This window comes from Salmo salar, chromosome ssa05 (assembly GCF_905237065.1).
Source record: "Salmo salar chromosome ssa05, Ssal_v3.1, whole genome shotgun sequence".
Classification (NCBI taxonomy): domain Eukaryota; kingdom Metazoa; phylum Chordata; class Actinopteri; order Salmoniformes; family Salmonidae; genus Salmo; species Salmo salar.
The window spans coordinates 70351600-70364068 of record NC_059446.1 but is presented as its reverse complement, the minus strand read 5'-3'; the positions used below and the strand labels follow the sequence as shown (position 1 = coordinate 70364068).

The 12469-nt window shown below is 41.9% G+C and overlaps 1 protein-coding gene across 3 annotated transcripts; it reads left to right on the top strand.

Moving 5' to 3' along the window:
* Nucleotides 1–5151: 5151 nt before the first annotated feature.
* On the top strand, nt 5152–9490 carry LOC106605554 (C-X-C chemokine receptor type 3-2-like). 3 transcript variants are annotated; one of them, XM_045718707.1, is made up of 2 exons: nt 5152–5412; nt 6330–9490. In XM_045718707.1, exon 2 carries the CDS (start codon nt 6411–6413, stop codon nt 7443–7445), a length of 1035 nt encoding a protein of 344 aa, XP_045574663.1. In that variant the 5' UTR covers nt 5152–5412; nt 6330–6410; the 3' UTR covers nt 7446–9490. The 3 variants fall into 3 exon arrangements, with proteins under 3 accessions (XP_045574663.1, XP_014056813.1, XP_014056814.1); XM_014201338.2 differs by having other exon boundaries at nt 5156–5515; XM_014201339.2 differs by lacking the exon at nt 5152–5412 and adding an exon at nt 5460–5632.
* The last annotated feature ends 2979 nt before the right edge of the window (nt 9491–12469 follow it).

Here is a 12469-nt window from a genome sequence, read left to right as displayed (position 1 = left end):
GGTGGTTGGAGACATCCCTCTAGTGGTGTGGGGGCTGTGCTTTGGCAAAGTGGGTGGGGTTATATCCTGCCTGTTTGGCCCTGTCCGGGGTATCATCGGATGGGGCCACAGTGTCTTCTGATCCCTCCTGTCTCAGCCTCCAGTATTTATGCTGCAGTAGTTTATGTGTCGGGGGCTAGGGTCAGTCTGTTACATCTGGAGTATTTCTCTTGTCTTATCCGGTGTCCTGTGTGTATTTAAATATGCTCTCTCTAATTCTCTCTTTCTCTCTTTCTGTCTTTCTCTCGGAGGACCTGAGCCCTAGGACCATGCCTCAGGACTACCTGGTATGATGACTCCTTGCTGTCCCCAGTCCACCTGGCCGTGCTGCTGCTCCAGTTTCAACTGTTCTGCCTGCGGCTATGGAACCCTGACCTGTTCACCGGACGTGCTTGTTGCACCCTCGACAACTACTATGATTATTATTATTTGACCATGCTGGTCATTTATGAACATTTTAACATTTTAACATTTTGACCATGTTCTGTTATAATATCCACCCTGCACAGCCAGAAGAGGACTGGCCACCCCTCATAGCCTGGTTCCTCTCTAGGTTTCTTCCTAGGTTTTTGGCCTTTCTAGGGAGTTTTTCCTAGGGAGTTTTTCCTAGCCACCGTGCTTCTTTCACATGCTTTGCTTGCTGTTTGGGGTTTTAGGCTGGGTTTCTGTACAGCACTTTGAGAATATCAGCTGATGTACGAAGGTCTATATAAAAATAAATTTGATTTGATTTGATTTGATTCAAAACATTTCCCAATGTTATGGGAATGTGTATCAGACATTCAGTCTCTCTGTACTCAATTAGACTGGCAAGCAGTCAGGGATTTGCATATCTGTCTCTGCATCTAGTCCGCTCATAGACATTTGAATACACTTTCTTTCGGGGGTTTTCTCAATGTTTGTGTGTGTTTTTTCTTAGAATGTAGGCTACTGCACTGCACATAAAACATACAGTGCATTCGGAGAGTATTCAGACTCCTTGACTTTTTCTACATTTTGTTACGTTACAGCCTTATTCTAAAATGGATTAAACAGTTTTTCCCCCTCATCAATCTACACACAGTACCCCATAATGACAAAGCAAAAACAGGTTTTTAGAAATGTTTGCAAATGTATTTTAAACAGAAATATCACTTTTACATAAGGATTCAGACCCTTTACTCAGTACTTTGTTGAAGCACATTTGGCAGCGATTACAGCCTTGAGTCTTCTTGGGTATGACGCTACAAGCTTGGCACAAATGTATTTGGGGAGTTTCTCCCATTATTCTCTGCAGATCCTTTCAAGCTCTATCAGGTTGGATGGGGAGCATCGCTGCACAGCTATTTTCAGGTCTCTCCAGAAATGTTCGATCGGGTTCATGTCCGGGCTCTGGCTGGGCCACTCAAGGACATTCAGAGACTTGTTCTGAAGCCACTCCTGCATTGTCTTGGCTATTTGCTAAGGGTCGTTGTCCTGTTGGAAGGTGAACCTTCACCCCAGTCTAAGGTCCTAAGAGCTCTGGACCAGGTTTTCATCAAGGATATCTTTGTACTTTGGTCCATTCATCTTTCCCTCATACCTGACCCAGTCCCTGCCACTGAAAAATATCTCCCCAGCATGATGCTGCCACCACCGTGCTTCACCATAGGGATGGTGACAGGTTTCATCCAGACGTGACGCATGACATTCAGGCCAAAGAGTTCAATCTTGGTTTCATCAGACCAGATAATCTTCTTTCTCTTGGTCTGATTCCTTTAGATGGAAGGTTCTCCCATCTCCACAGAGAAACTCTAGAGCTCTGTCAGAGTGACCATTGGGTTCTTGGTTACCTCCGTGACCAAGGCCCTTCTCCCCCGATTGCTCAGTTTGGCCAGGCGGCCAGCTCTAGGAAGAGTCTTGGTGGTTCCAAACTTCTTCCATTTAAGAATGATGGAGGCCACTGTGTTCTTGGGGACCTTCAATGCTGCAGACATTTTTTGGTACCCTTCCCCAGATCTGTGCCTCTACACAATCCTGTCTCGGAGCTCTGCGGACAATTCCTTCGACCTCATGGCTTGGATTTTGCTCTGACATACACTGTCAACTGTGGGACCTTATATAGACAGGTGTGTGCCTTTCCAAATCATGTCCAATCAATCGAATTTGAAAATAAGGGAGAGCCGCACACCCTAGGAGCTCAGATGCAAAAATGTAATGTCCAACGTTTCGACAGCCAAGCTGTCTTCATCAGGGTATGATCACAAACACTGTGAGATGACTCGTTTATATAGTGTCAAAAAACACACAGGTGTCTGTAATCATGGCCAAGTGTGGCCTAATATCATTGGTTAACTCTGAAATATAAAAATGGCATACAAAGAACATACAAAAAAACAAATGGATAGCATACGATCATAGATTCATTTTAGACTACACAAGCTTACAAACAGAGGGAGAACCAAGTCAGGGATCCATCTTGACTACAGGACAGAAAGGGATACAATGCTCTCTGTGCAGGAGTCTGCCTGAGTCCTCTGAACAACCCCTGTTTCTAGCTAGGCTCATTCAGCTTCCTAAAGAAATCTAGCGGCATTAAGTCTCTCCCTCTCTCCCTCCCTCCCTCCCTCTCTCCCTCTCCCTCTCCCTCTCCCTCCCTCTCCTCAGACAGAACCAATGTCTCTATATCTATACTAAATGGACAAAGTCATCGATCACGTCACATCATTCATTCCTATATGAAGACCAGTAACGGGGAATTACACTGAGACTCAAGATTTTTTACCTTTTAAAAAAAACTGTATTCCAAGCAATGGATATTGTTTTGTATACATTTCAACGTGAAAAATCATTTGAAGTCAAGGAAGTGATATTGCAGGCTAGCTCAGTGCTGCCCCATCTCACTGAATAACTCTAGTTAAAGGCTGACCAGGGTACTGCAGGCTAGCTCAGTGCTGCCCCCCCTCTCACTGAATAACTCTAGTTAAAGGCCGACCAGGGTACTGCAGGCCTGTAATTGTAAGCTTGTGTAGTCTAAAATGAATCTATGATCGTATGCTATCCATTTGTTTTTTTGTATGTTCTTTGTATGCCATTTTTATATTTCAGAGTTAACCAATGATATTAGGCCACACTTGGCCATGATTACAGACACCTGTGTGTTTTTTGACACTATATAAACGAGTCATCTCACAGTGTTTGTGATCATACCCTGATGAAGACAGCTTGGCTGTCGAAACGTTGGACATTACATTTTTGCATCTGAGCTCCTAGGGTGTGCGGCTCTCCCTTATTTTCAAGTTTTCTACTCCGCTAGCCAGCACCTCGCCTTAATAGGTGTGTGTTTCTTTTTCTTCTAGATCAATCAATCGAATTTACCACAGGTGTACTCCAATCCAGTTGTAGAAACATTTCAAGCATGATCAATGGAAACAGGATGCACCTGAGCTCAATTTCGAGTCTCATAGAAAAGAGTCTGAATACTTATGAAAATAAGGTATTTCTGTTTTTTAGTTTTTATACATTTGCAAAAACGTCAAAAAAACTGTTTTCGCTTCATCATTATGGGGTATTGTGTGTAGATTGCTGAGGAAAAATCAATTTTACAATAAGGCTGTAACTTAACAAAATGTAATAAAAGTTAAGGGGTCTGAATACTTTCCGAATGTACTGTGTGTACTGTGCAATGTACTACTTATCGCCAATTTAATTACATCTAGACGTTCCGCTAGCGGAACACCTGCTCCAATATCCAATGATAGGCGTGGCGCGAATTACAAATTCCTCAAAAATACAAAAACTTCAATTTTTCAAACATATGACTATTTCACAGCATTTTAAAGACAAGACTCTCCTTTATCTAACCACACTGTCCGATTTCAAAAAGGCTTTACAGCGAAAGCAAAACATTAGATTATGTCAGCAGAGTACCCAGCCAGAAATAATCAGACACCCATTTTTCAAGCTAGCATATAATGTCACAAAAACCCAGAAGACAGCTAAATGCAGCACTAACCTTTGATGATCTTCATCAGATGACAACCCTAGGACATTATGTTATACAATACATGCATGTTTTGTTCAATCAAGTTCATATTTATATCAAAAAACAGCTTTTTACATTAGCATGTGACGTTCAGAACTAGCATACCCCCGCAAACTTCCGGGGAATTTACTAACAATTTACTAAATTACTCACGATAAACGTTCACAAAAAGCATAACAATTATTTTAAGAATTATAGATACAGAACTCCTCTATGCACTCGATATGTCCGATTTTAAAATAGCTTTTTGGTGAAAGCACATTTTGCAATATTCTAAGTACATAGCCCAGCCATCACGGGCTAGCTATTTAGACACCCGGCAAGTTTAGCCTTCACCAAAATCAGATTTACTATAACAAAAATGTTATTACCTTTGTTGTCTTCGTCAGAATGCACTCCCAGGACTGCTACTTCAATAACAAATGTTGGTTTGGTACCAAATAATCCATCGTTATATCCGAATAGCAGCGTTTTGTTCGTGCCTTCCAGAAACTATCCGAAATGGTAAATCAGGGTCGTGCGCATGGCGCAATTCGTGACCAAAAAATTCTAAATATTCCATTACCGTACTTCGAAGCATGTCAACCGCTGTTTAAAATCAATTTTTATGCAATTTATCTCGTAAAAAAGCGATAATATTCCGACCGGGAATCTCCTTTTCGGCAAACAGAGGAAAAATCACAAAGACGGGGGCGGCCAGGGCACGCGCCTAAGCCCACAGTCCCTTGATCGGCCACTTGAGAAAGGCGATAATGTGTTTCAGCCTGGGGCTGGGATGACGACATTCAGGTTTTTCCCGGGCTCTGAGCGCCCATGGAAGACGTAGGAAGTGTCACGTTAGAGCAGAGATCCTTTGTAAAAGATAGAGATGGCAAAGAAGTTCAAGAAATGGTCAGACAGGCCACTTCCTGTAAAGGAATCTCTCAGGTTTTGACCTGCCATTTGAGTTCTGTTATACTCACAGACACCATTCAAACAGATTTAGAAACTTTGGAGTGTTTTCTATCCAAGCCAATAATTATATGCATATTCTAGTTACTGGGCAGGAGTAGTAACCAGATTAAATCGGGTACGTTTTTTTATCCAGCCGTGAAAATACTGCCCCCTAGCCATAACAGGATAAGCTAGGAATAACAGCTAGAGATAGACAGAGAAACGTTTTTATAGTTATGCACTGTCTGCCTCTGTTGAGTCAGCCACATACATTTATTTTTTTACCTTTGATATGTCACAATCCCCTTTGGACAGTCATCGGTTCCTAACATCTGTCTTTGAATAGGTCTGCTTGGCCTAAAATATAATTTGGTTCCTGAATTATTAACTTCTCCTTTTTATTTGGTTCAGAGTGGCAAAAGAAGAGAGGAACGCGGGTGAGTCTACGAGAACAGTGTTCTGAGTCTGTGAAGGTGTTTCAGGTGTTCTGTTGTTTTGTTGGTAACAATGGATCACGTCAAGGCAACCACAGATTACTATGTGAGTAACGGTCTTGTTGTGCCATATACTGATGAATGTAATTCTTTATGACTACAAGACCAATAGACGCTGCAAGAAATAATTGGGAGTAGCACACCAAAAAAAAATATTAGCCACGTAAGTCAAATAAGAAATTATATTTTACAACAACATGGTTGGTCAAGAAAGGAACAGAATAAAAATAAATATGACAATGTATAACAATCTGTACATTAAAACTTTTATTTTAAAACAATGGTTAGAGAGTCTGAAGCTACTTAAAATATTGTTCAAAATCATAGAAGCTACAAGTAAGTGTATGATCTTAATTTGATCATGCTTGTGTTGCTGAGAATTTTCCTGCACCACAGGAAACGCAGATAAGCTTTGTAATTTACATAAATTCACTGAAAACTTACACTAACACAGGGTTAAATTGGCGTTACTTTTCATGTAGACTACTTTTGTCCAGCTAATATTCTAACCACCGATCAAGCACCATTATGGACTAAATGTTCATATCCTGTGGCTTCAGGACAATTTTGCTCTGACTATATAGGTAAAATTAAGATGTGTAATAGGAATTTAGCACTGCATCATCTTGAGTTTAGTCAGAGATACAAATGCACTCTGTCCTATGAGGAGAATCCAGGGCCTGTATCCATAAAGCGTCTCAGAGTAGCAGTGCTGATCTAGGATCAGTTTTACCTTTTAGATCATAATGAACAAGATTCTATGGGCAGGGGGGAATGCTTCATGCATACGGACCCAGAACATTGTTGTAGTTAGCTAATTTTCCATCCTCAAACTCTCTTTTCCTCTCCTATGTCTCCAGATTTATGAAGACAGCTACAACTATTCACCTGAAACAGGCAGTAGCCAATCCAGTGGCGTGCCCTGCAACCAGGATGGCATCATGGACTTCACCCGGAGCTACTCCCCTGTGGTCTACAGCCTGGTGTTTGTGCTGGCGCTGCTGGGTAACATCCTGGTGCTGTGTGTGCTGATGCGCTACCGCACCTCTCAGACAGGCGGGGCCTGCTCCTTCTCCCTCACCGACACCTTCCTGCTCCACCTGGCCGTGTCCGACCTCCTGCTGGCCCTCACGCTGCCCCTGTTCGCCGTCCAGTGGGCCCACCTGTGGGTGTTCGGCGTGACCGCCTGCAAGATTTCCGGAGCCCTGTTCTCTCTGAACCGCTACAGCGGCATCCTGTTCCTGGCCTGCATCAGCTTCGACCGCTACCTGGCCATCGTCCACGCCGTCAGCACCGGATGGAAACGCAACACCTGCCATGCCCAGATTGCCTGTGCCCTTATCTGGATAGTGTGCTTTGGCCTGAGTGGGGTGGACATCGCCTTTAGACAGGTGGTGAAGATGGAAGTGGGGCGCTCGGGGGATCATCAGGGCCTGCTGGTGTGCCAGACGGTGTTCCCCCACAGCTCATTGCAGTGGGAGGTGGGGATGCCGCTAGTCAACTTGGTGCTGGGTTTTGGGCTGCCCCTGCTGGTCATGCTCTACTGCTACATCCGTATCTTCCGCTCCCTTTGCAACGCCTCGCGCCGCCAGAAGAGGAAGTCCCTTCACCTCATCGTCTCCCTGGTGTCCATGTTTGTGCTCTGCTGGGCACCCTACAACTCCTTCCAATTGGTCGAAAGCCTGAAGAAGCTGGGCATGATTAGTGGAGGCTGCCAGTTTGGCCGAACGGTGGACATCGGGATCCTGGTGTCTGAGAGCATGGGGCTGTCACACTGTGCCCTGAACCCGCTGCTGTACGGCTTTGTGGGGGTGAAGTTTAGGAGGGAGCTGACTAGAATGTGTAAGGGGCTGCTGGGACAGAGGTTCTATACAGGGATGAATGGATGGGGAGGACAGAGTAGAGCACGGAGGACCACTGGGTCCTTCAGCTCAGCAGAGAGCGAGAACACCTCCCACTTCTCTGTCATGGCATGAGCCAGCCACGTGCACAGAGAGGGGTCTACCTGTACCCGAGCACCTTTTTGTTGTTGTTCTGAACCCACAAGTCATCGTAAAGTCGTCAAGTTCACCACCCCCCGCACCCCATCCCATTGGTCTGCCCTGTACAGCGCTTGCGTGTGCCTGGTATCCAAACATGCATGGCTTGAGATGCAGTCACCGGTCGGGTCTGTGTAGAAAGCTACCTAGTTTAAATATCAACAGTACTGCCACAGCAGCATAACATTTGATCTACATCATCATCAATATTTGGTTTGGCCTACATTGCCTACGCGCAGCAGAGAGGCAGAAGACATAGAGAGGAGCAGCTGCATTCAGGCTCTATGACCCAACTCCATCCCTTCATCAATCGGGTGTTGCACATGTGTGTCAGGGCAGCAGCAACACAGGTAGTCTGGACTTTAGCTAACCACCATATACTAAAATATCCACACAAGCCACCAGCCAGCCAGCCATATACCGTAGCATGAGTTAGAAGAGTATGAATATTATAGTATATAATGAAGTTATTATTTAAGAGCATTGAAGAGAAATCTCAAAAAATGCTAGTTAACTATCAGGTTTACATCAATCATCAACACAACGATCAGCTGATAGCCTATCCTCTTTAACCGATGTCAATCATGTGTTTAGGAGGCACTGTAACTAGCATGCTTACAATTTTTGATGAGTGAGTGTGTTGTTGCAGAAATAAATAGGTTTATGTTTTTTTTTTATCGCTACAAAGGCAGGTAGTATGTTATGAATTTAGAGATATACTTTTTTAAAGGTGGTTGTCACTAGTTACCACAGCCAAAAAGTCAAAATTGGCTCTAATGTAAAAATTAATTAAAACAAAAATAAACTTTTTGGTCTTAAATTAAGGTTAGGGTTAGGCATAAGGTTAAAAGTGTGCTTAGGGGTAAGGTTAGGTTTAAAATCAGATTTGAAGAAGAGGGATTGTAGAAATAGGCGGGGTTCAGCCATAATTATGACTTGTGTCTCTGGTAACTAGTGACGACTGTGAAAGGTCTGTGCATCATGGCCCTGGTGAGAGTCTGGAGAGAGGGAGAAAGAGAGAGAGGGATCGGGGGATGTGGAGACTGACAGAAAAAGAGAGAGGAAGAGAGAATACAAGACAAAAGGGGAACAGGGAGTCATGAAAAGAGGGAACAGAAATTGGAATGATTGTGAAAATGACAAAATGGGGAAGAAATACAGATGTGCACATTGTGTCAAAGTGAGAAAAAAAGTATGTTATTTTGTTGTGATTCCTTCCTCTGGTGCTTCCTGATAGTGGCCTTGCTCCTAGTAGCTCAAAATGACGGTGCTTTTAAAGACCACACCTTCTCAGGACGGGGCATTTTTCATATAGTAGCCTACTTTCGCTCTCTTCTTGTAAATACAATTTTGGGGTCATTTTTGTTCATGAGATTCTACAGTCCATCCAAACGCATAGCCTTCCATTTTAAAACCCCATCTGCCTCTAGTGTGACCATGTTAACCCCAATATCCTCTAGTGTTTGGCTTTATGATAAATTGATGACTATAATTTCAAGGAACTGGATAATCTCTTGCAAAATAGATTTTTTTTTAAATGTTTGAAACCCACTCCCTCAAAAGGGCCAAGTCATCACTATATGTGTTACTCATATATTGCCTTGTAGTTTTGAAGGCAGCAAATACTTATACATTTCAAATCCTCGCAGCAATAATTTTTTCTTTGGTTGATTGCTTCATTTTGTCACTTGCTGAAGAGGGGAAACAAAGGTGTTAAGTCATGACAGACATGCCGCTTTACCTATGGCAAACTGTCCACGTGTCCTTTGGTACCAGACTGTTATTCAGCATTTGCTAATTTACTTATTTAGATGAGATTGTTATAAATCAGTCAGCACAACAGATATGTACATAGGATTGTATACATGTATTTGTAATGTTGTATACATGTAATTTCTATGTTGTAGACATTTGAGGAAGTAAAATAAAACATTGGAGGAAATGTACTTTTCATATATCAATAAATAAATGATATGCAAATATCTTGTTACATCTCTAGAAATGTTTTGGCTATACAACATTTCAAGCTTAATTTACCTGCATTAATGTAGCAAGTAGTATCAGGAAACGTTCAAGTAGTCCTTACCAAAAAAGGCCAATCTCGCCATCTGGTGGACAACGTATAAAACAATGTATGTTATATTTCTTTCCTTATCCTCTTAATCTGTAGGATACGTTATCTCTACTTCGAAACAACATGGCAGGTGAAAACAAATTCCCAGGCCATTTAACCTGGTCTCAGAGCATTTCGTATTATTCTGTATGCAAATCCGAGACACTCCATTTAGTATGATATGTTATATTTGGTATGGGTACCAGTGGATGCCCCTCAGAGGAGGAAGGGGAGGACCATCCTCCTCAGTGAATTTCATACAAATAAAACATTTCAAAAGTGATCCTTTTTAGATAATACTATACTAATACTATTCCCATGTCACCAAATAATTGATTAAAACACACTGTTTTGCAATGAAGGTCTACAGTAGCCTCAACAGCACTCTGTAGGGTAGCACCGTGCAGCCGGAGGACAGCAATCTTCCATCCTCCTCTGGGTACATTGACTTCAATACAAAATCTAGGAGGCTCATTGTTCTTACCCTCTTTCATAGACTTACACAGTAAACTTCCGGAGGACATCCTCCAATCTATCAGAGCTCTTGTTGCATGAACTGACATGTTGTTCACCCAATCAAAAGATCACATAATGAATCTAGTACAGAAGGCATAAGCTACAGCTAGTTAACACTGCAGTGCATATAATGTAGTTAGTAGTTGACTCAAAGAGAGAGTAAGACAATAGTTTCACAGTTTTGAACAAATTAATTTCTTCCAAAATGAAGGAGAAGCAAGAGAAAGATAGAGATTTCCAGATTTCTTTTTCACTTTCTGTTTCACTTACTTAGCTAGCAAATGCAGCGAGCCAGTTTAGCCTACTCAAACACCCTGCTCAAATAGAGGGATGCTATGTTAGCTAGCTGGCGATGACTATCCAACACAACACTGGAACACTTCCAAGTCAAGGTAAGCTTTTGGTTTTACTAATTTATTGCCACCAGGGCTCGCTGAGGTAACTGCTACACTGCTTACTGACTGTATGATTGTAGCAGGTTAAATAACATGTTAGTTCTAGTATTAGCTATGCTGACTATGACGTTATTTTAGCCAATATGGTGACAACGATGTAGGCTGTATGTAGGGGTTGTGATATGGTTTTGCTTGTAAAGGTTGTTTTGCCTGGTCACATACAGCTGATGTGTAGTGCCTCTAAGTCTACAAGGGAAGGGAAACGGTGAGAGGAGGGGAGCGAAAAGGAAAACAAAATGGCTGCTATAAAAGTGAATCATATGGGGGTGTATTCATTCTGCCGATTCGGTGGAAAATAAGTTTCTTAAAAGGAAGCAAAAGGAACAAAACGGGGATAAACATACCTGAATTTGTCTAATATAAACTGTTATATGCAACTGTTGGACTAATGATTACACCCTAGATCAGCTAAATGCAGGCAAGAAGAGTGAGCAAGGCGATATTGAATGTGTCACTGTCTGTCCATGTGTCACTGTCTGTCACCTAAAAAAATTATCTCGACCTGTGTGCACCTACATTGTAAACTTTCATTCATAGGCTAGGTTGTAGCAACCTCATGATGTGTATATGGAACATTTCAGAATCATGTAGTAGCCTAAACTTGTCACATTGACAGTCATCCAATGACAGTCATCCAATGTACTGAAATAAGCTATTCTCATGAAAAGTAAAAATTGTCCTCCCTCATCTTAAATGGCACCGACCGCAACTGATGGGTACATAAGACAGATTGTTACTTAAGGGTGGTTGGTCGGGGTGGATGGGTGGGCGAGTTTGAAACTCATCACAGACAACTTAGTATTTTAGTTAATTAGCAATTTTTCAACTACATACTACTTTTAAGCTACTTTGCAACTATGTATAACGCAAATTTCTAGCAACCAAAGGTTGCGAGTTCATATCTTATCACGGCCAACTTTAGCATTTTAGCTAATTAGCAACTTGAAAACGCAAATGTCTAGCAAACCAAAAGTTGTGAGTTCGAATCTCATCACAGAAAACTTTAGCATTTTAGCAAATTAGCAACTTTTCAACTACTTACTACTTTTTAGCACCTTTGCAACTACTTAGCATGCTAGCTAACCATTACCCTAACCCTAACCTTAACCCTTTAACCTAAACTAGGGATGGCAGGTAGCCTAGTTGTTGGGCTAGTAACCGAAAGGTTGTTAGATCGAATCCCCAAACTGACAAGGTCTGTCGTTCTGCCCCTTAACAAGGCAGACTGTTCCCCCTGTTCCTAGGCTGTCATTGTAAATAAGAATTTGTTCTTAACTGACTTGCCTGGTTAAATTATAAATAAAACTCTTAAACTTAACACTAACCCCTAGCAAGCTAGCTTATGTTAGCCACCTAGCCAGAATTTGTAACATATAATATGTTTTGCGAATTCATAACTTATTTTACATTTTGCATATTCGTAAATATAATAGGAATTGTAATTCGTAACATATCATACAAAATGGTAGATGGACGTCCACAAATGAATAAATACCATATTCAGTGGTGACCCGTCATTCAGGGCAGCTGGGGCAGAACCTAACCTGTTTTGAGCCCCACATTTATAGCAAAAAATGTATATATGTACACTACCGTTCAAAAGTTTGGGGTGACTTAGAAATGTCCTTGTTTTCCATGAAAACATACATGAAATTATTTGCAAAATGAATAGGAAATATAGTCAAGACATTGACAAGGTTATAAATATAGATTTTTAGTTGAGATAATAACTGTGTCCTTGAAACTTTGCTTTCGTCAAAGAATCCTCGATTTGCGGCAATTACAGCCTTGCAGACCTTTGTCATTCTAGTTGTGAATTGTTGAGGTAATCTGAAGAGATTTCACCCCATGCTTCCTGAAGCAACTCCTACAAATTG